The sequence below is a fragment of the Cucurbita moschata genome, unplaced genomic scaffold, assembly GCF_002738365.1.
Source record: "Cucurbita moschata cultivar Rifu unplaced genomic scaffold, Cmos_1.0 Cmo_Scf00021, whole genome shotgun sequence".
Classification (NCBI taxonomy): domain Eukaryota; kingdom Viridiplantae; phylum Streptophyta; class Magnoliopsida; order Cucurbitales; family Cucurbitaceae; genus Cucurbita; species Cucurbita moschata.
The window spans coordinates 1,949,331-1,977,018 of NW_019268537.1; the positions used below are offsets into that span (position 1 = coordinate 1,949,331).

A 27,688-nucleotide genomic window follows, 5' to 3' on the forward strand; every position below is an offset into this window, starting at 1 on the left:
CGACAACATTTTGTTTTATTTTTATTCCAAAAGAATAATAGTTGGATAATTATTAAAAAAAATAGCTTCATCTTATTATAATATTTACAAACTCTTCATCTAAATAATAAAAGAGAGTGAAATAGAATCCACTGATTATTATAATAATAATTTCAATTACATTAGGATATATATCGTTGAGTTTCGATTTTAATTTTTAATTATTGTGAAAGTTCAACTAACCACTAGTTCATAATAAAATTAATAAGATCAATCTTAAATTTTATATTTTATTTAAAAAAAACATTTTTAAATAATAAAAAGTTTAAAAAATGCTTTTATAATTAATTTTTTTTATGGAAATACCTTTCCATTCAAGTATTAAAAAGTTTCCGGTACTATGTTTAAAAGATATTTATAAAATATTTATGAGATTTTTAAAACGAATTTAAAATTTTTTGAATTTTTTAGAAAAGGTTTTAAAAGTTTAAACATGTATATTTTTTAAACACTTTTAAAATTTAAATGTTATTTTCAAATTTCAAAACTAATACATTTTTTTTAAGCATAAAGGCATTTTTAGACGTTTTTTTATTTAAATGGTTAAAATATTAAAATTTATATTCTTACTTTATATTTCTAGCATCATATTAATAAATAAATAGACAGATCCATAAATCGTGAAAGATTTTATTAATTGTATTAAAATTTTAAATTACTTGTCAACATTTTAATAAGTTATAGTTCAACCACGCCTCAGTCGAAACGATTTAAATATCTTTAATTTCCTAACTAGTTAAATTATGAATTTCATGTCAAATTTTTGTGTTTCGCAGGTAAATTAATTAAAAAAAAGTTTAAATTTATCCAAACATATTTGAAATAAAATTAAAATAATAAACCTCTACTAGATATAATTAATTGTTATTTTATTTTAAATAGAGGTTAAAATATATAAAATAAAATTAAAAGTAATAGTTTATTGTTTATTTTATTAAAAAAAAAATCAGTCTTTTTGAGCATTCTTATAAATTGTGAAAATGTATTTTTATGTTGGATTATGAAATATTTACTGCTCATTGGATGTTATACATGGTAAATGAGAGGTAAAGCGGAGAGTAAACAAAAATTACATCTATAAAATCATGAGAAATAGTTATATATAATAGATAATTAGGTATATATAATACATAATAAATTATTTACCTAAGTTAATTTACTTAATGCAATCCTAAGATTTTACCGTGCTTTTTTAGTCTGAGAGTTATTATATTATTTAATAAATTTTCTTAAGAATTAAGTTCGATTAAGTAAATTTATTATTTAAAATTTTTTATGAAAAATAAAATTGAATTAAATTTATTGAAACTACGAGACTAAAATCGGGACGAAGAGACTAAAATGAAAGATGTGAATTTACGGAAACGCCCATCTGCAATTTCAATATAACGTGCGATATACAGCACCACTGGTTCTCGGCTCGACCCGAACGTTCAATCCCCTGAACTGAAAATGGTTGCGATCTATAAATCCTCATCTTCAACGCCTCCAAAGGCGTTTCAAAATTCTACAGAGAGTTTCTGGCGGTTTTTCTCATCTGGTTCTCGGCGGCGATGGGTATTTTGTCGGCGTTTCTTTTCCCACCGCCTCCTTCCACGTTCGTAAACGTTATGACGGTGGTGAGCTCGACGGCGATGGGGATGGCAGGGATTTCAGAGATTAATGGTAAGCATTTGCAGTATTCCAAGTTCTGGAATGCGAATAGTTCTCCGAAAGCTCCATCGGAGGAACCTAAGCTTTCGTCCAAATATGGAATGCTCTTGGCTTATACGCCGGCATTTCTCGCCGGTGCGGCGTCGTTTTGGTTCTTTCCAAGCGACAATGAGAGGATTCTTGTGCTTAAAGCTGCTCTCACTCTCCATTTCTTCAAGAGGATCTTCGAGGTACTCTCAATTTCTCTACGCCTCTGATTGAGTTCTGAAATTTCAATCCGATTTTAAAATTAATTCTTCGATTCAGTTCGATTGTGGCTTTATTGAGAACCTGTTAATCTTATTCTTCGAAAATTTCTCGAGTCCTTTATACAACTGTATGAAGATTCGTGGCGAAAAGAAAATGGCGGAGAGATCTGGATCTCTTCTCCCTTCTTTGCATCTTATGGTTCCTCTGGAGATTTCGGAACTCGTCTTTATGTTTACGGGATTCGGAAGACTTTTAACCTATCTTGATTTCTTTTTTTTAATTTTTTGTCGTATGAACTTGAATATTAACCATCCACTTATAAATATCCGAGTTCATTAGTTTTCCTCTACTAATTTAATTGTCATTAAGAACTCGTGGAGTCTACTTTGTGTATAATAATAATTTTGGAATTATTATTATATGAAGTCATGTACAAGAAAGAACAAACTGCACGTTTCTGCTCAACAGTTTTCTAAGAAATTTGTTTCAATAATCACTAGATGATTTGCACTTATTGTACCTTTCATTCATGCGACAATTATTTTTGAAACAAATCGAGTATTCTTCTCAAATTATAGAAGCTATTCTTTTATTATTTCTTCAACCAATTGCATCTGAGGGTAACTAGAAATGATAACAAAAGTTTTGGAAGATCATATGAATCATTTAGAGAACAATGAAAAGTAATATAAACAAACATTTTTTCAGAAACAACAAAACACCTAATCTTATATTAAATATCATTGAATTCAAAAGCTCAAACGGATAGACTATATGAATTACTTACTATCATGAAATTCTTTGCAGGTTCTGTTCATTCACAAGTACAGCAGTAAAATGGTATTCGATACAGCAATCAAAATCTCGTTCAGCTACTGCTTGTCCACAGTGATCATGATATACACACAGCACCTATCACAAGGACTTCCAGAGCCGCCCATTGATCTGAAAAACATTGGGATTGCTTTGTTTCTGATAGGCATTATCGGGAACTTCTACCACCATTTTCTCTTGTCCAAAACCAGAAAACCGGGAGAAACAGGGTACAAAATCCCCAAGGGAGGCCTCTTCAGCCTTGTCATCTGCCCTCACTATCTGTTTGAAATCATTGAGTTTTTTGGATTTGCTTTCATCTCTCAGGAACTCTATCCCCTGTGCTTCAGCACCGGCACCGCCATTTATTTGGCTGGAAGGAGCTATGCCACAAGGAAATGGTACGTCTCCAAATTTGAAAACTTCCCCAGCCATGTCAAAGCCCTGCTCCCTTTTGTGTTTTAGAACCCTTCCTTTCTTCATTTCATAAAAGCTACTTATGTTTATGCTTTACACAATTAAGTTAGGCTCATACTACTATTGTATTAGTTCCCTTAGGTTGTGATTCTGTTTATCACTACAATAGTAGAAGGTAAAACAGTTGGATATTTGTTCTTTACCTGTTCTTAATAACGACGATTTATACTTGTGTGTTTTTATTTATTATAATTAAAATAGTTTTTATGTTATGAAATTGAATTGAATTAAATTAAATTAAAAATGTTATTGGCAAAAATTAGTCTAGAATTCCTAGGTTATATATTTGTTGTTTTAGAAAACCGCTCGTTCATGCAAGTGTTTCTATGGACTTCGTCGACCAAATTGGGTTGTTCGCATTTTTAGGCCGTAGTATAGAAGAGGAGTATTTAAAAAAATTCGATAATCTGAAAAGTTCTATTAATCCAATCCAAACCTATACTTAAAAATGTTTAAACAAAGAATTGAATAAATAATTCGAATGGGCATAAAAAAAGAAAAATTTATAGTTAGGTTCATTATTTTAAAAAACAAATTACACAATTGAAATAATTTAGTTGAGTTTAAAATTTTTTTCAGGATCAATCTAATCCAACCCATTAATACATGGAGGAGGAGGGAAAAGAGAAAAACCTTCTAATTTTTTTTAAAAAAAACTAATTTCTTAGAAAATAAATGTGTAAATTTTGTTTACTCTTTTTTTTATAAAAAAAAAATTAAAATTAGGAGGATAAAAATTGTTATTTTCTAGATTTATTTAATTTTTTATTTATTAAATAACTTTAAACTTATAAATCTTTTTCAAAACATTTTTATTCATAAAATATCTGGACAATAGGCTCTGATTTTTTTTTTTATAAATAAGGTTGCAAACTATCAAAAATAAAAATATTTTTAGAATATACAGCTAAAATAAATCATAAATAATACTAGAAAAAGAAAAAAACAATAAAAAAAACAAGAAATGTATTATATATATATATTACTTAATTAAGTAATGGCCACACACTAAGAAAGAAAAGGACATGGAGATTTTTTTTTAATAAATTGCAGAGCGATGAGGCAACCGTCGTTCACCATCAAATTTCCATCCTTCTCTGCAACTCACGATTTCAAGAGCAAAGACGACGGCCACCACCACCGCCGCTGCCGCCGCCATCTTCTGGTCCTTCTCCCATGCCGACATTCCTCTTTTCCCCATTTTCTTCTCCCTTCCTCCTCGCTCTTTCTTCCCTCACCATGCTGTCCATTTTGGTCCTCGCTACGTCGGAATTTCTCGGCCGCCACTTGCAGTATTCCAAATTCTGGAGCCCTAAAACCTCCTCCAACAAAATCCACCTCCCTTCCCGATCCGCTATGCTCCTCTGTTACGTCCCTGCTTTCGCCGTCGCCTCCATCTCCCTCTTCCTCCTCCTCCTCCCGCGCTACAATAACTCCTCCACGAGGATTTTCCTAATCAACTCTCTTCTCCTCATCCATTTCTTCAAACGAATCTTCGAGGTACGTCTACTTAACTAATTAGATCCTCTCGATTCTGTCTGTTCTGGAAGTTAATGAGCGAAATCGAAACTCGATTATTTCAGGTTGTGTTCGTTCATAAATACGGCAACAAAATGGGCCTGAGCGAAGCGATTAGAGTCTCGATTACCTATGTACTCCTTACCGCTAGCACAATCTACTCTCAGATGGTTTCGCAGAATCTGGAGGAGCCGCAGATCGATCTGAGGGCGGCTGGATTGGCGATGTACTGGATTGGAATCACTGGAAATCTGTATCACCACGTTCTACTAGCGAAATTGAGGAAAGAAGGCGATAGAGAGTACAGGATTCCAAGGGGAGGGATGTTTGAAGTGATCGTGTGCCCTCACTACCTGTTTGAGATGGTAGAGTTCTTGGGACTCGCTTTCGTTTCGCAGACGCTGTTCCCAATGGTGTTCGCCTTCGGATCCGCCCTGTTCTTGATTGGCCGAAGCTACGCCACCAGGAATTGGTACGTTTCTAAATTTGAAGATTTTCCTCGCCATGTTAAAGCCATTCTGCCTTTCGTTTTTTGAAAACTCTTCGATTCCTAAATATGTGTTTATGTAAAACTATTTGTATTAAAGTCTGTGACCAAAATTCATTTAGAAATGTTGGATGATGAAAGTCGTATGATCCTATGTTTATAATTAAATAATACTCTCTCCATTAGTTTGAGGCTTTTGGGGGAGCTCAAAGCAAAACCACAAGAGCTTTTACTTAAAAGTGGACAAGATAATGTGATATAGAATTGTTCTAGTTTTTATGGCGATAAAAAAAGAAATTGCATCTTGTTGCTATTGATATATGTAATCACTGATGACACAATGGTATAATATTGTTTATCGGAGATATCGTATTATTTATTTATAAGCTCATAAATCTTTCTCAACCATCTTATCCTCAAGACCACTCTCATTTTGATATGATTTTGATTTTGATTCTTTCGTGTATCTCTCTTTTACTAGAGCATCAGATAAGACAACAAAGTTGTTCCAGAAGACCATCTAATTCTTCGTAACAATTTCTAATTTAATATGATTCATTTTACTAAGTTAATTTAAAAATTTTATGGAGACAAGGTACAAAAATGCAGAATCCTTCATGGTTCGGTTTCTTAATTTAATGATTCTAACTTTTGATAATACAATCTTTTGGTTAGACGTTTACTTGGTCAACATAGAAATTTCATTACACAATTATGAACTCGAGCTCCTCGAGGAGGACGTAAACCCTAACGTCTGCTTCAACTTTAACTTTAAAATGAAAAAGGAAATGAATTTGAGAAGCAAAATGGAACAGGAAGGTTATACCTTAACGACACAAAAGGGGAAATGTATATCCCATTTAATCAAACCGTTCAAATAAGGTATAATCCCAACTCCAAGGAACTATTTTCAAACCCCATAAATACCACCCACTCCCCACGCCCTATTCTCAACCCGTCCCCCAAATACGACCCGACCCGACCCGAAAACCGCCATTTTCCGGCAACCAGAATGGCAACCACAAGGCCAAGAACCGCCGTCAATCCCAGCGGGTTTACAACGAGCTCTTCACTCCCAAAGTTGAAGAAAGAGATGAAAACGAAGCTCATATTCTACTGCTCCAACTTCCTGGTCCTAATTTTGGCCTGTTCTTCATTTTCTAAACAATTTAATCATTTTTTTTTAGCTTCCGGTCTGATTTTTCCTTTGTTTTTTGGATTCGTTTGACCAGATTTCAACCAGCAGCATGTTAAGGTTAAGGTTGAAAAAGAGGCAGGGACGGTGGTGGTGACCGGAGATCGGAATGTGGGAAATAATAGGTTGCTTATATTGAATAAAACTTACCCAATTCCACGAAATTCCGTAATCGATCGAATTTCTCATACATTACGAGATGGAGTTCTCACCATTACAATGCCCAAACAAACTGCCGAGTCCGCCACGCCACCAACTACTACTCCGCTGCCCAAAGAATCAGAACAATCCACCCCTGAGAAGGGGAGAGAAGAAACTCCGTTGGAAAAATCAGCTCTGCCGGAGATGAATGGTGAAATTAAGGAACCAGAGGCGGCGGCTCTTCCGAAAGACGATTCAAGTTCATCGAAAGATAAGGGAAAATCTGCAGAACTCCAAAAGCAGGCCTCGGCGAAGGCTAATGAAGAAACTCCGGCGGCGGCGGCTGAAAGGGGTCAGGTACAAGGGGATTCCGGCAAGGCGGAAACGACGCTGGATCGGAAAATTAGCAGCCCAGATCAGAAGAAGCCAACAGAGAAGAAAGAAATTGAAAATCAAAATCCAGAAAAGGGGAGGGAATCTAAAACAGAGGAGGTAGATAAGAATGTGGGAACAGCCAAGATCGACGCCGTAACTCCATCTCCGAGAACGACCAGAGTAGGGAAACTTCCCGGCGGCTTCACTGTCCAAAGGATGCAGTTACTGACGACGGTGAGTCTCTCGGCGGCGGTTGTGATAGCGGTGTTGGCATATTTCGCATAAGCTTATTACGGCTTGTCATTTGCGACGCAACGAAGCTGAAGTTAGCAATGATTTCTCAATTAATACTAAAAAATAAATGAAAACATTTAATAATTTTTCTAACGTTGCGTCATTATTCTTATTTATATTTTAAAAAATAAAATAAAATAAATAAATATTAATTTCTATTGGATCAAATTTACTTGTCCAAATATCATTAATTAAAGTAATGTAACAGCACATCTCGTGCATGTAAATTTGTCTCTTTTAGTGATTAATAAATTACATAACATAATTAAGATTAAAAAAATTAATATCCTATTAACTTTTTAAAAACATATTTTTAGACACAACCCAATCGTTTGGCCTAACTCAATCCAACTAAGAATAGTTAGGTCGGGTTGTTTATTTAATACAAAAGAAAAAAATATATTTTTGTGAGATCCTAGGAGAGGGGAAGAAACATTTGTTATTTGTCAGTGTGGAAACATCTCACTACTAGATGCTTAACCTTCAGAACAAACCCAAAATAAAAAGCCTAAAGAGGAAGAGGACAATATCTATTACGTGTGTGGGCTTATGTTATTACAAATGGTATTAGAGCCCGACATTGTATCGTGTGCGAACAAGGAAGTTGTGCATCCAAAAGGATGGATTGTGAAATCTCAGGTTACTTAGAAAGAATGGTTAGAGAGAAAAAAAAACGAGGAAAAACTAAAAAAGGATATAACTTGAGCTGTTTCAATTTTTATTTACTTTCAAATATTTATTTTAGATGGTAATTCAATTTCAATATATATTTTTGGAAATTATATTCAATGAGCTCGTTACGGAATTGGAGCTCTCTCTAAATATTTGGAGAACTCTAACTCATCAACGATACACTATTACTATATATATATATATATATAATTAAGGGATGAAAAGCTTGAAAAAAAAACATAAAATTAAGAGAGAATAGAATTCATAGCAAACCTCCAGAGAAGGGGATATCTGTATAGGGCAGCCAAGTATCTCCCATGGTGAAGTTATAGACGGTAAAATTCATAGCCTCTGTGATATTCATCAAGCTATGGCCACCCCAATTGACCCTCGAGCTCGTGTTAGCTCCTGCTCCATAATTCTCAAACTCCCCATAATACAATGTGTCCAATCCCACCGTTCCATTCCACTCCAGCCACCCCACTGGGCTGATCAAATCCCCAATGTAAGACTGCATATACACCGTCCTTGAGAACGGCTTCCACGGCCGCCCGAGATAGTTCATCGTCGTTGTTGTCGTCGCATTCAAATCCATCACCCACTCTGGGGCAGCCTTGATGGTGCAGTTGTGGATCGAGATGCCCGTGCTTTGGTTTGGATCGGTTCGGCCTTGCGCCGTGAAGGCGTTCTTTTGGTTGGGGAGTGGCTTTCTAGCGTATAGATTACATTGCTGGAAAACTGCAGCAGCGTTGCCAAAAATGAAGTCGACAGTGCCATAAACGTCGCATTCCCTGTAGAATTGCCTCATGGAATGTACATAAAGAGTGTCTTGATATCCCTCAAAGCTACAGCGGTAGAATGTTGAGAGATCTGCACTGTTCCTCACTGCCACTGCTTGGTGCTTCTCTGCTCCTGCTGTGTTCCTGAATGTCATGTCTATTGCAACAAATCCATCCCCATAAACAGCTGCCAACATATATCCCAAACATTCAGCTACCAATTTCGGAATAATTTTGATGCGACAATATTATAACTTTTAAAGGAATAAGTTAGGGATTTGTGAATTGCTCACTAAAGGTAGAGGAATTGTAAGTCGTCCAACCATCGACGACATTATGGTTCCCCGTGATGACGGTTCGGTTAATGCCATCTCCGATGAGCATTATGTTGGTTTTGTACTTGGGGACGATAACGTATTCGTCGTAGTATCCTTGTCTAACATAGATAACAAAGTAGCCATCTTGAAGCATTGAATTGTTGGGAGCGAATGAAATTGCATCGCCAATTGATGTGAAGTTGTCAGCACCTGTTGAGCTAACAACCACAGTGTTGTTGATCAAAATTCCTGTGGTGCCCAAATCAGTCAACAAGCGCTTCCTTCCCCAACACTTTGTGGATTGGTTACACGAACTCATATGTAGTCCCTGTTCATTCAAATTCTTAAGATCATTGTTAAGTTCATAAGGAAAGAAATGCAATTGTTGGATGATGAAAGTCCACGACTCATTTCTATTTAAGAAATGATCATGAATTTATAGACAATATTAGAGTCTGTTCAACTAACGGCAATCAACTTGAAAGATCAGCAACTAATTTATACTAAAGTGAGCCGGATGTAAGAAAAAAAAGGAACAATTGCCCCTTTGTCTTAAAATCCAAGACTAGTTTCAATATATAGATAAACTCTCCTAGCCACACCCACACCCACGCCTAGTCCACAGGAAAGCCTCTTCTTTCTAGTCTTAGTCCCAGCTCATGAAATGGCTCTGCTGCAATAGATGGCAGAGGGTCTGTAGTACCTAAAGACAAAAACCTAGTGTGTTTTGTATAGATCAAGACTTGTTGCATGATTTTTTATTCAGTTTATACTGGATAGAAATTAAGGAAATCGTTCGATTACAACAATGGAATCACGCTCTGTATAATTTGATCCTACGACATCGGAGCTTGGAGTTGCTTTTAGCTGGTCAGGTTGCCAGCCCATATTCATATTCATATACATATACATACACATACACATACATATACATAAACATATATATATATATATATATATATATATATATATATATATATAATAAAAGGCAAATGATAGGAATAAAACAATTAGAGAAAAGGCAAATTAAAAAATTATGAGGAGAATCCACATCTGAATTTGTAACATGCATTTGGTGGAGCTTGGGAATCCTAGAATCTCTCCCGTGACACCAACAAAATTATTAACGTATTTAACATAAATTTAATGAACAATATATATATATATACTCTTTTTTTTCCACTAAAAAACATTCTTGTTATTTATTTAATATACTGTTTTTACTGATCATATTGGTAAAAATTCAAATATTAAACTATAGTTCTTTATGAAAAGTTAAATTCCTCACTTTGTATAAAGATGATATTCCAATGTAAGTAATTCATAAGTAATATGAAAAAAATCAGAAATCAATTAAATGTGCATTAAATTAAATTAAAGCATAGTTTTAAAATGATGTAACTATAAATACTTAAACATATTCAACTGTTTTTTCCTCACTAATTCCCCTTAATGCAACCATCAATTGTGATTTCTGCTCAGTAATAATGTCATTAGGGGAGAATTTAATGCACTTTTGAAGCATTAATTACAAGGTTGATTACCCATTTTAATAACAATTTTATTTTATTAATTCTTAAAGAAGAAGCTTATTTGTTAATGATTTATTGTTTTACTATTACTTTGAAAAAATTATAACATTATTATTTATTAGATTAATTTAAAAAATATATATATATATATATATTAGTGGCAACATCCAAACAAAAACTAATTTTCGCCCAATTTTTTGATGCATTGAATAAAGCAAATGTAATGGTCCGTGTAACCGAACGAACAGACAAACAGAAACCAAATAACAACGGCACCAGATCGAATCGTACCTTGATCAGCGTGTTCAATGGCTCTCTGCTCTGCGCAGCCGCCGGGAAATTCCCTCCCTCGCCGTCTCCCTTCTGCCTCCGCTTCTTCCACCGCCGTGACAGCGAGTTCTTAACCAGTCCTAACGATACACTGTACAGTTCCCCCGCGCTCAATAGCGGTGCCGATAGCGCATTCCCCAAACTACTCCTCGACTCCACCAATCCGTCGATACAAGTCTGGCCGTTCGTCACGATCGCGCTCAAAATACTCTCAATACGCTCCACCAGTTCCTCATCAACGCCCTCCGCTGCCTCCAATACGCCATCAATCGACTGGAGAAACTCCACATTCGAATCGGAAAGCTCTCTGCAGTCTTCCAGAGCGCCAACCTCCTGCCGATTCAACCTCGAATCGCCTCCTCGGTTGAGATACTCGCCGATAACGCTCGACATTTTGATCGCCTGTTTGAGACACTTCTTGACGGAGAATTTTCCGTAGCCGTATGGATCGGAGGGGGAGAATCGGATGGAGGAGAGAATGGAACGGCAAAGCTTAGGATAGAGAGTGGATTTACAGAGGAAGGCGGACGGCGGAGCAGAATCGGAAGCTCCGGCGAGGCCGAGAGAGAGGAAGAGAAGGAAAATGAAGGGAACTGAGTTCATAATGTAAACTCGGAAGTGACTCAGTAAGCAAAGAAGGAGAGTGTTTATATAGAGGACGGGAAAAAAGAAGAAGAGTGGATAATCAAAAGTAATTATAATTAAAGTATTTAAAACTGTAATTAATTAATTTTTTAAAGTATTAAAAAGTTGTTTAATGGATTAAGTAAAGAACAAAACTTACCACAAATTATCCACCGACGCTACCCTCCAATTTAATTATTTAATTTTAAATTTAATCGAACGAAATATACCTTGGAGGACTGGTGTTTCGGTTCTATTTGGGTCACTATTTTTCAACCCGAACATCCCTTCGTAGAAGCTGGGAATGTATGACATCGAGTAAATAAAAGTTATAGGAATGAACGGATACTATATTTGAATAATAATAATCTCAAGAATAGAATGACTAAAAAGACTGAATTAAAAAAAATAAATTATTATATATATTAATAAGGAGTACTTTCGATAACTTTGTTATAAAAATTTAAAGTTAACGGTGTCATGGATGAAATAATTCTATATTAGGTGACCTCAAATATTATATTTTTTGAATTTTTTTTCTTTTGGGCTTTCTCCATCACGAGTCAACTCTCTACCTATGTGAGATGTCACAATCCATCTACTTGGGGGTCCAGTTCAACCGATGTGTAATCTCACATTCTAATCTCCTTCAGGGTCCAGTGTCTTCATGGGTAGACTGTTCGTTGTCTAACTCTGATACCATTTGTAACTGTTCAGGCCCGCTCACAATCTAAATCTCCTTCAGGGTCCCGTGTCTTCATGGGTACACCGTTCGTTGTCTAACTCTGATACCATTTGTAACTGTCCAAGCCCACCGCTAATAAATATTGTCAACTTTAGTATGTTATATATCGTCATTAACCTTATAATTTTAAAACGTATCTGTTAGGGGGAGATTTTCAAAATCTTTCTTTATTCTCTAATATTCGGCGTCTTTAAAATATAATATAATATAATAATATATATTAAAGATGTGGGCTGAAAGAGGCCATATGGAATATAATATTATTGGGCCTTAAGCCTCACCCACGGCCTCATGGTGAGTGACGGCTTCCAGATTTTTTAGAGCCCATTCGGCCCATTTGTTTGATAAAATATACTCGTCTCGAAAATAGATATGCAAATATTCATTTTAATTTTATTAAATTACATTTTTGATGCATTATTTTTTATGACAATTAAAAAAAATCCTAAAATTTCATAAAATAATAAATAATTTATTAGGTAAACTTTAATTTTTAGTAGTTTAGTAAATATAGTTAAAAAAAAATATTAAAATTATTGACATTTAAATTTGATGAGATTTTAAGGTAAAAATTAAATTATTATAAATTTGACGAGCACAATTTTACAAAATAAAAAAATTTAAAACAAATCATTATCAAACATAAACGAAACAAATCAGACACGACACCTTTCGTACAACTCGATAATCACAAAAGTATACATATTGTTCTTATAATGTTTCATAAGGTCAAGAAATTAGAAAGAGAGAGGGGGACAACTTTTGTTTGATGTTACAGTTTCGTTAAGAAACATGTTTTGAGTAATCCAAGGTTGTGTTTTAGGGATGTTAATTGGCTTTTTCATTGGACCAAAATACCCTCGAGAAAATTATTTATAAAAAAAAAAAAGGAAGCTGAAAAATTAAATTAACAAATTATTAAAAACAAAAACACCTAAGCAAATCTCCAAGAACAGAGAAGACCACAGGCTCATAAACATATGATATTCTAACATTTTGATTTTCCCATTTTAAACAAAAACAACAAGCCCCTAAGATCTCAAACCCTAAATTCACACGAAACCGAGGTGGTTATCGACGAAGAAGACGGTGAAGTTGTCGTAGTAGCTGCGAACAATCTGATTTTCTCATTACAGTTGTTGACCTCCTTCTTCCCAACGTTATCATCATCTTCATCGTTACCTTCGCAGTTCTTGTTGTTCTCTAAGCTTGCTTCGAACATCAACCCAATATCGTCCTCAAACCTGATCTCGTCAAAGTATAAGTCAGCTAACTCGCTCGATTTCTCAAGTGGGAGGTCAGGGACGTGCACGAATAATCCCGTGTCTAAGAAAGACCAATGGAGATCATGGTCGTCTTGTGTTGGTGGTTCATCCATGACAACCATAGAGGGGTTATTCTCGATCGAAAACTGGAGGTCGGGCGGGCTCGAGAATGCAATTTGTTGTTGTTGTTGCCGCTGCTGATCTTGGTCGTGTTGTTGTTGTTGTACTACTTCGCCGTGAGAAGAAGCAGGGGAGCAACTGGGGTCATCTGGTGATGATTTATTCTGTAACCTCCCAATGTAATTGCTAATGTCGAAGTTGGTGACTGCATTGGCTCCTCTGTACTCAATGGCAGCCATGTCATATGCTGCAGCTGCTTCTTCTTGTGTATCTTAACAAACAAATAAAACCAAAACCTTAATCAACTTAATTACTTAATTAATCGAATTAATTACACTTCCTAAATGGGGTTTGGTTTGAAATTTAGATGGGAAATCACGTGACCTTACTAGTTTTGAATCTAAATCAATTAATTAATTGCAGTCATATCACAAAAACAGATCCATATTCTCCCCTTATTTCACAGTATATTATATAAAAATAAAATAAAAAAGTCAAAATATTGAAAGCAGGAATGCAGAACAACTGGGGCTGCTGTCTCTAAGAATTTCCCTTGATTTTTGGTTTGACCGAAGAAATTAAATAACGCAGAAAATAAAATAAAATAAAATAATTATTTAAAAGAAATATGGGCTCCAGGAAAATGAAAGTACAGATGTAAAAAAACAAGCTAAAAAGTTCCCACCCCGACAGAGGCTAGTGAAGTGGCACGTGACGCCACGTAATACTTTTTCTTCACTTTTGGAAAGCTGTGGATCGCAAACTACTGTTTTATTTATTATTTTATATTGCCAGCTCGACAAGGATCACGTGCCGTACCCCCATCCCCAAATTTATTTACCCCTCTTGGACCACTCCTCCCCTTCAATAATTTTACTATTTATATATTTTTAAATTAAAATAAGCAGTTTAAAATATATGAACTAAAAAAAATATTTTAAGGTGGAAACAGTTGAACATTATTTAATTAATATATATATAAATTAGAATTACACACCAAATTCAAGGAAGGTGAACCTAAGGACCTCATTTTTCTATGGAAACAGTTGATGATTTGGGATTGGAAGTGACCCAGTAGTTAAACCAATTAACAAACAACCCTAATAAATTTATATAATTTTAAACATTTATTTTCTTAATAAAATTATTTTATTTTTTCTTAAAATGTAAGCTAAAGCCAATAAAGAATTGGTTTGTCTAAGACAAGTAAGAACGATGGTACCACGTTAGCTGACAGACTGGGAAAATTTCTGACGGTCTGAGCCACGTAACAACTAAAAACCCACGTGGCATTGCCACGTGGTGTTAACAAGTAGACATAAAGAGAGAAAGAGAGAGACGTACTGTAAGTTCCCAAGTAGAGATATTTGCTTCCAAAAACACGGCCAATCCGAGCCTCCCACCGGCCGTTGTGGTGGTGCCGGGCAACGCCGCGGTACTTGGAAACGCCTCTGGAAAAACCACTGCTCTGCCGCCGTAACGACGCCAAATATTCCTCCTTGGAAACTTTCCGCATTTCTTCCATTTCATTCGTGTACGACTCTACCTGCAATTTTTGGACCCCACATTTTAATCTTTCATAAATTTACATTTTATTAAAAAAATAAATAAAAGTATTATATATATGCCGACCATAATTTTACAATATTCTTCAAAATAAATCACGAAAAATGTCAATTTAGGGCTATGAAATTGAGATTCGCTTTATGGAGATTTAAATAAATAAATTGAGAATTTAAAGTGAAATGTCTGTTTTAGCCTTGAGTGTCAAAGGTACCGGGAAATTGAGCGTGGTCCCGGGGCCCCAATATTTGAGGGCAGCAAGGTCATAAGTTCGAGCAGCGGCTTCCTCGTTGTCGTAGGCTCCTGCAAATTTATGAATTTCATATTAATCAATAAAATTTTGAAACGGGACGAAGAAGATAACCATTATCCCGCCACGTGTCCAGAAATATATATTTTTTAAAAAAATAGAGAAAATTAAGATACAGAGAGCTTACCCAAATAAACTGATCAGCGACAAAAGCGCAAAATGAACGTTGGAGATGACAGGAGAGGCCCCAAGATACACAGTCAGCAAAACAAATTCAGGGCCTTATTTTTTTTAAATATAAAAGAATAAATAACCAAATAAACAAATAATTATTTAGATCTCCTCTTCAATTAACTAATTAATTAAGTAATTAAGTAATTAAGAGGATCTTTTAATTTCCTCACCTTGCCTTCCCTTTTTGTTCTGAATGTTATTCCATGAACTCTTGTCCCAGAGATGAGCTTCGAACCGGCCGGTCCATCGGTGCCTGATTTCGAATCGGAACAATAATTTCCTAATCACAATTCAACATGCAAATTAAAAAATCAAATTACAAATTTGAAAGTAAACCTAGTAACTCCTCTGTAAATGGAGCTCCGCCGAGCGGGAGAGGCGTTGTTGGATCCATTAGCGTTATGATTATGAATCTGGCATTTCGTTTCATCTTGATTCCTCCTCCGTCGTTTGGCTGTGGTTTTCTCAGATTGCGGCCGGTGAGGAGCGGCGAGATTGTTGTTATGAATGCCGGAATCGGAGCCGATGCAGGAGGAGGAAGAAGACGAGGAGGAAGAGGAAGAAGAAGAAGAAGAAGAAGAAGAAGAAGAAGAAGAAGAAGAGACAGGCGGAGAGATTATTCTCATGGCGAGAAGCGGCGGCGATGGCGGAGAGATTACGATTGCGATTGAAGAAGAGGAGGAGAGAAATGAATTAAGGAATTGGAAGCGAAATGCAGTATTAAAATGGCGTCCGTGTTGGATTGGATTGTTGAGAGGGAGAAATTTTGAGAAGCATTTTGGTAACCTAAAGTGGTTTACCAACAACAAAGTAGAGAGAGCAGAGAGGGGGAGTTAAAGAAAAGAAGAAGTTAACTAGGGTTAAAGAATGAGGGTTAATTAACTAGGTGAGTTATGAAACTGCCCAACACTTGGCTGTAGGTGCAGCCATGCTACCAACCAGATTCCTTCCCTTTGCTGCCTTCCCTAATTTGATTTGGAGTTTCATTTTCCATTTATTAATTTTCTTTTAACTTTTTGTTGTAATAAATAATATTTATGTAATAGATTAAAATTTGTTGATAATATTTGGTAAGCTAATAAAATTTAATCCATCAATTAAATTAAGCATTCAAATTTCTACCAAATTTTTTTAAAACTTCGAAACTTTCTGTTTTCAGGTGTCTCCTAATAATTATTTTAAAACTTATAAATATTAAGATATATTTTGTTTTATTATCTATAGCATCTGTTTTCAAAAATCTAAACCAATATTTTAATTTTTTTAATATTTTTATTTCTAAATTTGGCAAAAAAAAGTCTAATCATTCCTTAAAATTATAAAAACTACTAAGGCAATTGGTTGAAATTTTATTTTAAAATAATTATAATATAGTAAAATATTTGGAAGTCAATATAGGAGAATTTAATTAAATGTAAATTGTGTACTTAGGCATGTGAATTAAATGTACGAGAATTGTATTTTTCGTTTTTAAAATTTTTTTTTTTTTAAAAAAATAACATAATAAATTATTTCCCATTAATATTTTAACGGCAGCAGTAACATTTCTTGTGTTTACCCCCCCAAAAAAGTAACTTTTTTTTTTTATAGATTATTTAATCAGAATATAAAAAATTAACGTTACCATAATTTATTTATAAACAACGTTATAACTAATACAAATATATATCAAATAATTAAAACTGACTCAATTTATTTAAATAAAAGCAACTAAGATTGATATTTAAAATAAGTAATGATTAATTATTGAAACTTATGATATTTAAAATATTGGACTTTTTTTTTTCCATTAATATTGAAATGCCAATTAAAAGCAGTAATAATCAACTAAGATTAATTAACTTAATGCAATAAAATTAAAAAGGCCAGATTTTTTCTACCGCTATTCATCAGAATTGTCATCACCGTACGTACCATTGCTATTATCCTGATGAACCATGGACTTGGTTTTAAATTTTGACAATCTACCTGAAGGTTTAGAGGGTTTCTTTCCCTTCTCTGCTTGCAATTCCAGTCCTTTCTCTGATGGTTTTCGTTTTCGTTTCACCTGTGCTCCTCCTGCATCGTCTGGGTTATCTAATACTGCAAAACAAACCAACCCCTAGTTGAATTACGAAGCGATATTGATTGGTTCGGACAGAGTTACGGAAACATATTGTGTAACTACTGGCTCGTGTTGTTTCAAGATGATGGATGCATCTTAACAAGGTTAGAGAGAAGAACCGGTTTGATTGGAACCGATGATAAGGCTATAGAAAAACTTTTGCAAGAGTAACTACTTATGTAACACAGCACAAGCCTATTATTGGCAGATAGTGTCCTCTTTGAGTTTTTTCTTCCGGGCTTCTCCTCAAGGTTTTAAAATGTGAATGCTAGGGAGAAATTTTCAAACCCTTATAAAGAATGTTTCATTTCCTTCTTTAACCGATGTGGGATCTCATAATCCACCCCCTCTAGGACCCAACTCCACGCTGTCACTCGTTCCCTTCCTTTTCCAATCGATGTGGGATCTCACAATCCAATCCCTTTCGGGGCTCAGCATCCTTGCTAGCACACCACTCGGTGTCCACTCCCTTTAAGGCTCAGCGTCCTCACTGGTACACCGTCCGGTATCTGGCTCTAATACCATTTGTAACAACCTAAGCCCACCATGGGAAGATATTGTCTGTTTTTATTTTTCCTTCCGAGCTTCCCCACAAGGTTTTAAAATATGGTTGTGAGGGAGAAGTTTTCACACTCTTATAAAGAATGTTTCGTTCCTCTCTCCAACCGATGTAAGATCTCACAACTGAGGTTTTCTCGAAAGAAGAGGCCTTTGCCATCCAATTTTCTCTTGCATAGAACACCATTGGGGGAGGAAGTATTTCATACCATAACATGAGAACATAAAGTCAGAACACATTATTCAGAGAAAAAAGATCATCAAGTTCGCTCAGATATCCCCGTTCCCTCGTTCAGATATCAAGTTCACTCATAAGGGCACCATTTATGTTCATGAACAAGAACAATATAATATCCTTTTAGATACTAGGAGACACTTAATGTAGCTGTGATATGTTTATGCTTGCTTGAGTAACTGAACTGAGTTATGGTTTTATGCTAATTCCTTAAGAAACTGGGCCCAAGGGTTCTCTTTGTAGGGTAGCCTAGAAAACAAGATATGTAAATGGTATGTACCCAGCAACACACAGAAGAAAACACAATCAACTGAGCAAGTGAATTGTTACCTTCCAGTGGACTTGATGCATGATTGGTCGTACGGCCATTTACACCAGCCTCCTCTGAAGGTGGGGATCCGGAATTGTTATTTTCGATCATTTTTGAAGAAATCTCGATGCACTTATCCTGCTGCTCGATAATGTCGGGACATGGGATAGCTGGCAAGAAGCATAGTTCATCCTGTGAAGCATCTGAGTCACTGAAAGCTGAATCCTTCTCCAAATTTACGATATCGACTTCTTCATCTTCATTAACATCGGGTTCTTTCACCTGAAACCACGGATCTGTCATGTGACTAGGCAAGGAATCAAAAACTTAGGAAAAATAACAATTATAATCTCACCTTTTCGGTTTCGGGGTTCAGATCAAATTCATCTTCTCTTTCCACGTATTCTTCGTTTTCCTCGAGCTCTTTAAAATCAGGAGCAAAAGCACTCCAATTCTCAGTATAATCTTTAGCCCAAATATAAATTAAGCCAGTAAGTGAAACAGAGACGACAATGGGATGAACGGGATGCCAGCCTAAATCAATCAATGCTTCCTTTGGCCCTTCGAGGATTTTTACGAGATAACCTGCTCGATCCCAAATGTAAATCTTGTGTTCGCCTTTGCTTGCAGAACCACCAACAACCCACTCACCATCACCACTAAAACAAGGTGCTTTCCAGTGCATTCTAGTGATAGAATCTTGAAACTCCCGGAAAAGAGTTAAACACTTTGTTCCAACAGCCTTTAGTTTCTCAGCACCATCGAGCCCATCGAACTCTTTCGTAATTTCGTCAATGAATTTCAAACCATCTTTGTTGGGTAGGAGACTTTCATAGATTCTAATCGTTCTGTCGTTAGAATTAGTGAGAAGATATTGACCATTTCTACTAAATACTATGTTCTTCACAACAGCACCTCCAGAAATTGGAACCATGGCCTCTATCTGAACTCTTTCGTAATCTATCACAAGTATTTCCCCTTTTGAATTTCCTACATAAACTAGGTCGCCATACTTGTTAAAGCAAGCCGCTGTCGGGGTAAAAGGCGGAGTTCCATCAGATACTTTGCCACGAGAAGAAGCTGTATCTGCATCAGAAATACAAACTGGAAGTAGAGTTGTGCTTCCCGTCTTTAAGTCGACAATCATAGGAGCAGATGAGAGAGGGCATGCCAAGCAGAGAGATGGATTAGAAGATCCAGGATGCAGACGAGCTTGTAAAGGGGTCTGTTGCAGAGTTATGCGGTTTACCTTCTCCCCCTTGAGAACGTTCCACAGTGTTAACGACCTATCGGCAGCAGATACAAGAATTTGATGGCCATAATTTGACCAACAGACACTCGTAATTGCAGAAACACAATCTTTGTCTTTAAGCTCCTTAGCAATGCCTCTGGTCTCAAAATCCCAGATAACACAGTTTCCATCAGAGCATCCAGCTGGCCAATAGTAACGTTAAAGCATTAATATCTACCGGATATTGACCAAAATTGTAATAGTCAAAGCCCACTGCTAGTAGATATTGTCCACTTTGGCCCGTTACGTATCGCCATAAGCCTCATAGTTTTAGAACGTGTCTATTAGGGAGAGGTTTCCACACCCTTGTAAGAAATGCTTCGTTTCCCTCTCCAACTGATGTGGGATCTCATAATCCACCCCTCTTGGGGGCCAGCGCCCTGTGTCTGGCTCTGATATCAATTGTAATAGCCCAAGCCCACCGCTAGTGGATATTGTCCGCTTTGACCCGTTACGTATCATCATCAACCTCACAGTTTTAAAACGCATCTACTGAGGAAAAGTTTCCACACACTTATACGAAATGTTTCATTTCCCTCTCCAACTGACTAGGGATCTCACAAAAATGGTTTCCACAAAGCAAGAAACTCATCTAATCAACACCAGTGTCAATAAGACATGGAACTCAAAAGTGACACTACCACATGCTTATTTGAGCTGAATCAAGAAACAACACAGAATTAGACTGTCCTTTTTCTTTGAGATGAGAAGAAAAAACTTGAAAATGTAAACGTATAGTGGATACCCCCATAAATCAAGCATATTCAACCTCCTTTCGGCAATACACAATGAAGTTAGTTCTTTAATCTTGAATCTTAACTATTGAAGCCTCTTTTTGTAGTTTTTGCTCCTTCTCTCTTGGGCTCTTGTCTCAGTGAAAGAGGTTATCCATTCAAAAGGAGAAGAAACACAAGTAATAACATGGAAACCTAGCTAAACAAAGGGGATTACAAGGACATTTTGAATCATTTACCACACCCTCATGGCTCAATCCTGCTCGCCAGCATAACAAAATCAATATTAACACTCAAAGCATGAACTAAAACAAAACCGAGCCATATAATCATCAACGCAGCAAAAACCCAAAAATCACAAAAACAACATTAAAGTTTGAAAATGCTTCTAACAGCCAAGTCGTCCAGGAAAAGAGATTCATGTAAAACGAAGACAGCCATGGATACCTGCTAGAAGAGTACCGCGACGGTTAAAGGCGATGCATTTCATCACGCCATGTTCGAGAAACTCTTCTATAACCTCCGGGAAATCTCCTTGAAGCGGATCTTCGCAGACAGAACGAAGTGAAATAAATACCAGAGGAAAAAAAAAACTATTTCGAAATTAGGGAGATGAATTGGGAAGGAAAAGGCAGGAACTCACCGATTATTGGGGCATTCATGGAGGTGAAGAAGCCAGAACTGAAATGTGAAGTGAAGTGAGGTTGGGTTCGTAAGCGAAGTGGAAGAACATGGAAGCAGGGCAAGGAGGGAACAGTCGGCGCCAAAAGCCCTTCTCAATTAATTGCCATTTTATTTATTTATTTATTTTTTTATATAGTTTTATAATATATATATATATATATATATATACCTCCCTTCAACTAAAAATAAATAAATAAAATGACCGTTTTAAAATGCATATGGAGCCTAGTGTTGTCATTGGCACCCTATTAGTGTCGTCAGCGAACTTGCTATTGTGAGCCACTCACTTTCCAACAATAAGCGAGTTAAGCTAATTCGTTCTTATGTCGACTACAGCCAAGTGACGCATGCTTGATTCTCTGGCCTCGATTTAAGAATAAGGTTTTAGAAAACGAGGGTATAGAGATATTTTGAAAGAGATATATGAGAGTAACAACAACAGCTTATCATATATAACTATTAGTATAGAGAAGTTGACGACTAGTCATATCCCCTATAGTACATTTTGAGGCATTTAATGTCTAGTAGGTCTAGACATGATTTTTCAGAAACGTTGTATTTCCTAGAAATACAAAAGTAAAATACTAGAACATGGAAAGACATAAAAGGTTTGTCTTGTCATGAGTATGTGGCCATAGGCAACACGACGAGCATGACTGTGACACCTAGCTCTGATACTATTTGTAATGCTACGAGCCAAATGTTAGCATATATTTTTCATTTTGAGGCATTTAATGTCCAGTAGGTCTAGACATGATTTTTCCGAAACGTCGTATTTATTAGAAATACAAAAGTAAAATACTAGAACATGGAAAGACATAAAGGGTTTGTCTTGTCATGGGTATGTGGCCATAGGCAACACGACGAGCATGACTGTGACACCTAGCTCTGATACTATTTGTAATGCTACGAGCCAAATGTTATCATATATTTTTCATTTTGGCCCGTTACATATTATTATTAACCTCACAGTTTTAAAACCCGTATACTAGAGGAAACTAAAGAAAAGTTTTCACACTTTTATAAATAATTTTTTTCGTTTTCGCAAATTTTCTCGGATTTTGTATGATAATTAAAATGTTAAAATTAAAATATTTTTAAAATTAAATAATAAGTAGTTTGAAGAGTAATATATGATGAAATCAAAAAGTTTATTTAACCAAATTTGATATATATATATATACATATATATAAAAGAACTTAGCGATGGGATTTTAATTGGGACGGGGTTGGAAGGCGGCAATCGAAGGCGAACTAGTGACTCAATCAGTGTCGAACTCTGAGATATTTCTAGTCGGCAATCGTCTTGCTGCCGGAGCCGGAGGCATAGTTCGAAACCCATCAGAAAACGAATGGTCAGTGCGATGAAGGGATACCGTTCCGGCTTCCATGACTGAGTCTTCTCTGTTAGAATGCATAATTTCAAGCGACTTCCAAATGTTTTCTTAGTATTATCGAAGAACATCAACTGCGACCTGTCTAACAAGTACAGCCTCGCTGTGAGGCCACTTAAACTGCTTCTACAGTCTCATTCGTTTTCTGTTTCCCGAGTCTGGCGAGGTTCGTATCATTATGCCGCGGAGCAATTCTCGGACGATGAGTACGAGTGCGACGTTGAGAACAATACGGTAGGTTATTTACTTCCGTATTGTTTATGCATATGTTCGTTTAAATGGAGGTGGAATTTTTGTTTGAGATTGTGGTATTTCTATTCATTTCGTAGTCTGAAAGCAATCACTTCTTTTTAGTTCGTCTAAAATTTCGTTGAAATGCCAGTTTCATGACGAGCCCAAGGGGCTATAGATTAGGGTTCTCTTTGTATTGTTTTCCTGCACTTTTCGATGTATATGGTCCCGTATCAATTAAAATTTTGTTGGCTCGGATCCGTATTTTGTATTTTGAGGGCTTTAGATTTTGACGTTAGAATTTGTAGGCTCTCGCATTAGTCTGAATGAAGGCGATGCATCCCTTGGAGCGGGTTTAGTCTGGCAGTTCCTTGTTGAGCTGTTAGCGTGCATAGGAACTCAAGTTCGGTCCTTAATTTGGCGCATAGATGGGTTTGGACGAGCTGCATCTTTTAATATCATGGCATATGGGCTGTCTCGATTAGATTTGTCCGAGTTTAGTCGCAAAGCGTTGGACTTGGACTTTAAGCTTCACGTTCTGAGTTTGTGCTAATAAAATGTTGAAGGGATGCTTGTCAACAAGATCGACCGATTAGTATTTTATATCAAGTGACACTTTGAGTGAACTGAAACATTATAGTCAGACGTTGGCACGTGGCTCGGTAGCTATATAAATATACAACATCTCTTGTCACTTTCATGGTCTGCTAGATTTTGTACTAATAGATTTTTTCTGTTAAAGAAATAGATGTCCACATGCCATCACAACACTGTTTAAAAAATATGGTGCATTATAACCAGACGTCGCTGATATTGTACTCACTATTGTGCCTTTTGCTTGAAAGAGCTAACTTTTTGGATGTCCATCCATGCTTCAACCTTCTATTTGTTATAAACCAAAAGGAATCACGTAGTAATGGTGTTCTATTTAAGTGTCAACTCATAAAATATGGGCTATGTCACATATGTATCAAAATTTTAGTATATTTATTATCAATTTAATAGAGAAATTTAATTGCAGTTCTGGACACAGAGTAAGTTGATGGTCATTTCCCAAATATTGTTATTACTTATACTATCGTCTCTCTTGAGTTTGTACTTTGTGTTCATTTATTTTTAAAGCTAGTTATTGTTACAAAATTTCAGGCCTCATCTTCTGTGGCCAACATCGATGAATGGAAATGGAAACTTAGCTTGCTATCTCGAAATGAGAAGGATCAAGAGATCATCTCAAGAGATAACAGGGACAAGAGAGACTTTGAGCAGATCTCAAACCTTGCCAAAAAGATGGGGCTCTACTGGTAGATGGGAACTTTATTTATATATTATATATATATATTTAAATATTTCAGTTTAGTTAGAATTTGCTTTGCATTGGCAGTTCAATGTACGGAAAAGTGGTTGTTGCCAGTAAAGTTCCCCTTCCTAACTACCGACCAGATTTGGATGATAAACGACCACAAAGAGAGGTAACAATCTATTTGACTTGAAAAGTTTGATTACAGTACCTCTTGTACCGAGGATCATTCCATTGGAAAAAAAACCTTAGCTTTCTTATATGTGCAGGTTGCTATTCCTTTAAGTTTGCAAAGGAGGGTTGAAGGTTTACTACAGGAACACTGTGATCGCATTCGGTTAAGTTCTGCAAAGGCTAGTGAGATTTCAAATGATGCCAAGTCTATCGACGAGGTTAAAGATGTTAATACGGATGAATATGAAAATTCTTATCTTGATGAGTCTGTGATGGAAAAGGTACTTCAGCGGAGGAGTTTACGGATGCGAAATATGCAAAGAGCATGGCAGGTAATGAAACCAATGCTCCACATTGAGTAACATGTAATTGTAAATGTGAATAACAGAAATCTGTATGCCCCTGCCCACAAAGTATTCACTATTTTGAGAATTGAGAGAAATTTTTAGATCTCCAATATTGGATGCAGTAACTGGTTATATTATAGCTTGCCGTCTTATTTTCCTGGTTTAAATAACGGATGATGCTAACATCCAGACTATGGTTGTCAAACAAGTTTCTTTGCTGTTTTTACTTTCTGGTTCATATTCATGTGCAATTTGTGCTCAATGCTGTTCCGTTTTATTTTTTCTTGCAAGTATGGAAGACTGCATTGAGATTAGGCTCATAATAAGAACAATAATTATTTTTTAGTTTTTCACATTTATTTATTCAAAGCCTTTTGTAGACCAGTTGGTTCGGTACTTATGATTAAAATATTATTTTAGAACAGTATGTCCATTGTAGAAAGGGACAGTCCATTATGCATGCATAAGACCGTGGACAAGATATCCGGACACCACTCCTCTATGCTTCGAATGCAGGCATCACTTTCTTAACAATTTTAATCCCAAGCTTCCATTTCCAAGTTTCTTTTTCCTATACTTCTTATTTCAATGTGCATTTTGAACACTTCCTTGGGGGTCTCACTAGCGATAAATGCATTTTAGATAAAAACTTATATTTGGATGATATTACTTACAGATCTGACTTATGTATGCTTCATTATTGACAGGAATCACCTGAAGGGAGGAAGATACTGGATTTCAGGAGATCTCTGCCAGCATTCAAGGAGAAGGAAAGGCTACTCCAGGCAATAGCACAAAATCAGGTTTTCTTAGAAATTGTCAACTATTTATTATATTTTCGCTCGATCAAAGGTCAAGCGAGAACTCGCCACTAACAACTTAATGTTATACTGTTTTTGTTCCTGTTGAAGAGGCAAGGTTTAAATGTCTCAAAAAAGCACATACTTTTAATGCCAATTTCTTGACTAAATTTCTTTTGAGGTCATTCAAATTTGATCTCCTTCCACCGTTCACAAGAACTAACTCAGGGTTTCCATTTACTTGCCTCATGAATAATTTCATTACCCTCATGAGCAGTAAAGGAGGGAGAATGGATTTCAAAAACCCATTTTACTTTTCAGTATTGTCATTCTATCCTGAATATACAGATTTGTTTAGAAAATTTTGATTTATTTTTTTGTTTAAAAACATTTATTTCATTGACATCCTTATATAATGCTTTTGTTTTAATTTTCTTTTATAGTGAATCTCATAGCAATCCTGCGTGAGATGGCTGTATTGACCACAGATTCGTACTTTCTTTTGTTACAAACAATACCAATAAAAGATGAATTATTATGAATACAAAAGTTTGTTGTGACCCAGGATTCTGTGGAACAGTTTTTTATTTTTATTTTTCTTTTTTTAAATTCAACACCTCTTGATGTGTTCCTGAAGCCTTCTGTGAACTTTTCTCATGGTGTTTGATGAGTTGTTAAAAGAGTACCAAAGTTTGTTGCCTACCCTCACCTTTATTTATTTATTTATTATTATTATTATTATTATTATTTTTATCATTTATTAAGTTATCACATAATTTTCTTGCCTACCCTCACTTTTTTTTTTGTCTGCCAATTGAATAATTGCTCTTGATTGGGAAGGGTACATGGTTATCCAATCTCGTGGACATTCTTATAACTTGTATTCATAAAAAAGTTCGATAATTGTTCTCTTTGCAAAATGCCAAAGAGTTTGAAGTTTCTTTGCTTCTTTGATAGTATTATAAGTGTAATCTCCATTTGATTGTTCATTCCATTGTTATGATGGTAGGTAGTAGTTATATCCGGAGAAACTGGATGCGGTAAGACTACACAACTTCCTCAGTACCTACTAGAATCAGAAATCGAAACTGGTCGAGGAGCTTTCTGTAGCATAATATGCACTCAGCCCCGAAGAATCTCTGCTATGGCTGTTTCCGAAAGAGTATCCATAGAGCGAGGAGAACCCCTTGGTGAAACAGTGAGCCTTCTCTTCTCCACAGTGCTTGCGTATGCATGCAAATAATTCATTAACTTCATGAACTGTAGTACATTCTGAACTTTGTTACTCTTAGTTTTCACTTCCATACCACATCAAAGATTTTTTTGTAGGTTGGCTATAAAGTTCGATTAGAAGGTATGAAAGGGAAAAACACCCATCTCTTGTTTTGCACCAGTGGTATATTACTCCGGAGGCTTCTAAGTGACCGTAATCTAAATGGGATTACTCATGTTTTTGTGGATGAAATTCATGAGCGAGGCATGAATGAAGGTTTGGTTTTTAGGTTCTTTGACATTCTCTAAACATTTTTTCTTTGTATAACTGACTTTTATTGGGAAGAACAAAAGATATGGCCTCTTTTGCTTCTGATGTCTATTCTTAAGTATTGTTAATCTCCTTATCCAATTGATTTTGTTTCAGATTTTCTGTTGATTGTCTTGAAGGATCTACTTCCACGCCGCCGGGATTTAAGATTAATCTTGATGAGTGCCACTTTAAATGCTGAACTTTTTTCCAGTTATTTTGGAGGAGCACCAACTATTCATATCCCAGTGAGTTAAAGCTTGATACTTCTCATGGATAAAATTGTTTGTTGTTTGCCATGTTTGATGTTGCAGCATTTTTTTTTTTTTTTTTTT

General features: G+C 35.8%; 7 protein-coding genes across 7 annotated transcripts in view; 4 read left to right on the forward strand and 3 right to left on the reverse strand.

Annotated features, from left to right (window-relative positions):
- The first annotated feature begins 1,460 nt into the window (after window positions 1-1,460).
- On the forward strand, window positions 1,461-3,377 carry LOC111458588 (3-oxo-5-alpha-steroid 4-dehydrogenase 1-like). The gene is made up of 2 exons (XM_023101340.1): window positions 1,461-1,922; window positions 2,749-3,377. Exons 1-2 carry the CDS (start codon window positions 1,593-1,595, stop codon window positions 3,217-3,219), a joined length of 801 nt encoding a protein of 266 aa, XP_022957108.1. The 5' UTR covers window positions 1,461-1,592; the 3' UTR covers window positions 3,220-3,377.
- An 888-nt stretch (window positions 3,378-4,265) lies between these two features.
- On the forward strand, window positions 4,266-5,361 carry LOC111458608 (3-oxo-5-alpha-steroid 4-dehydrogenase 1-like). Its single transcript, XM_023101368.1, has 2 exons — window positions 4,266-4,731; window positions 4,815-5,361. Exons 1-2 carry the CDS (start codon window positions 4,408-4,410, stop codon window positions 5,283-5,285), a joined length of 795 nt encoding a protein of 264 aa, XP_022957136.1. The 5' UTR covers window positions 4,266-4,407; the 3' UTR covers window positions 5,286-5,361.
- Window positions 5,362-6,206: 845 nt separating this feature from the next.
- Window positions 6,207-7,324, forward strand: LOC111458627. Its single transcript, XM_023101390.1, has 2 exons — window positions 6,207-6,368; window positions 6,469-7,324. Exon 2 carries the CDS (start codon window positions 6,651-6,653, stop codon window positions 7,230-7,232), a length of 582 nt encoding a protein of 193 aa, XP_022957158.1. The 5' UTR covers window positions 6,207-6,368; window positions 6,469-6,650; the 3' UTR covers window positions 7,233-7,324.
- An 850-nt stretch (window positions 7,325-8,174) lies between these two features.
- On the reverse strand, window positions 8,175-11,514 carry LOC111458594 (probable pectinesterase/pectinesterase inhibitor 25). The gene is made up of 3 exons (XM_023101348.1): window positions 10,833-11,514; window positions 8,986-9,337; window positions 8,175-8,879 (listed from the first exon to the last, which is right to left on the reverse strand). Exons 1-3 carry the CDS (start codon window positions 11,472-11,474, stop codon window positions 8,176-8,178), a joined length of 1,698 nt encoding a protein of 565 aa, XP_022957116.1. The 5' UTR covers window positions 11,475-11,514; the 3' UTR covers window position 8,175.
- Window positions 11,515-13,135: 1,621 nt separating this feature from the next.
- On the reverse strand, window positions 13,136-16,465 carry LOC111458773 (ethylene-responsive transcription factor WRI1-like). The gene is made up of 6 exons (XM_023101579.1): window positions 16,009-16,465; window positions 15,843-15,925; window positions 15,626-15,634; window positions 15,403-15,491; window positions 14,970-15,171; window positions 13,136-13,896 (listed from the first exon to the last, which is right to left on the reverse strand). The coding sequence occupies exons 1-6, from the start codon at window positions 16,296-16,298 to the stop codon at window positions 13,280-13,282; spliced, it is 1,290 nt and encodes a 429-aa protein (XP_022957347.1). The 5' UTR covers window positions 16,299-16,465; the 3' UTR covers window positions 13,136-13,279.
- Window positions 16,466-17,500: 1,035 nt separating this feature from the next.
- Window positions 17,501-21,684, reverse strand: LOC111458772 (protein RBL-like). The gene is made up of 5 exons (XM_023101578.1): window positions 21,548-21,684; window positions 21,352-21,450; window positions 19,235-20,313; window positions 18,900-19,161; window positions 17,501-17,754 (listed from the first exon to the last, which is right to left on the reverse strand). Exons 1-5 carry the CDS (start codon window positions 21,564-21,566, stop codon window positions 17,555-17,557), a joined length of 1,659 nt encoding a protein of 552 aa, XP_022957346.1. The 5' UTR covers window positions 21,567-21,684; the 3' UTR covers window positions 17,501-17,554.
- A 1,119-nt stretch (window positions 21,685-22,803) lies between these two features.
- LOC111458570 (DExH-box ATP-dependent RNA helicase DExH3) overlaps window positions 22,804-27,688 on the forward strand; it is a 12,741-nt gene continuing 7,856 nt past the window's right edge. Inside the window, exons 1-8 of the mRNA XM_023101313.1 lie at window positions 22,804-23,216; window positions 24,360-24,514; window positions 24,595-24,682; window positions 24,780-25,016; window positions 25,739-25,834; window positions 26,841-27,029; window positions 27,161-27,320; window positions 27,471-27,601. Of these exons, the coding sequence (XP_022957081.1) occupies window positions 23,001-23,216; window positions 24,360-24,514; window positions 24,595-24,682; window positions 24,780-25,016; window positions 25,739-25,834; window positions 26,841-27,029; window positions 27,161-27,320; window positions 27,471-27,601 (1,272 nt within the window). The 5' untranslated portion in view covers window positions 22,804-23,000. The remainder of the gene's footprint in view (window positions 23,217-24,359; window positions 24,515-24,594; window positions 24,683-24,779; window positions 25,017-25,738; window positions 25,835-26,840; window positions 27,030-27,160; window positions 27,321-27,470; window positions 27,602-27,688) is intronic.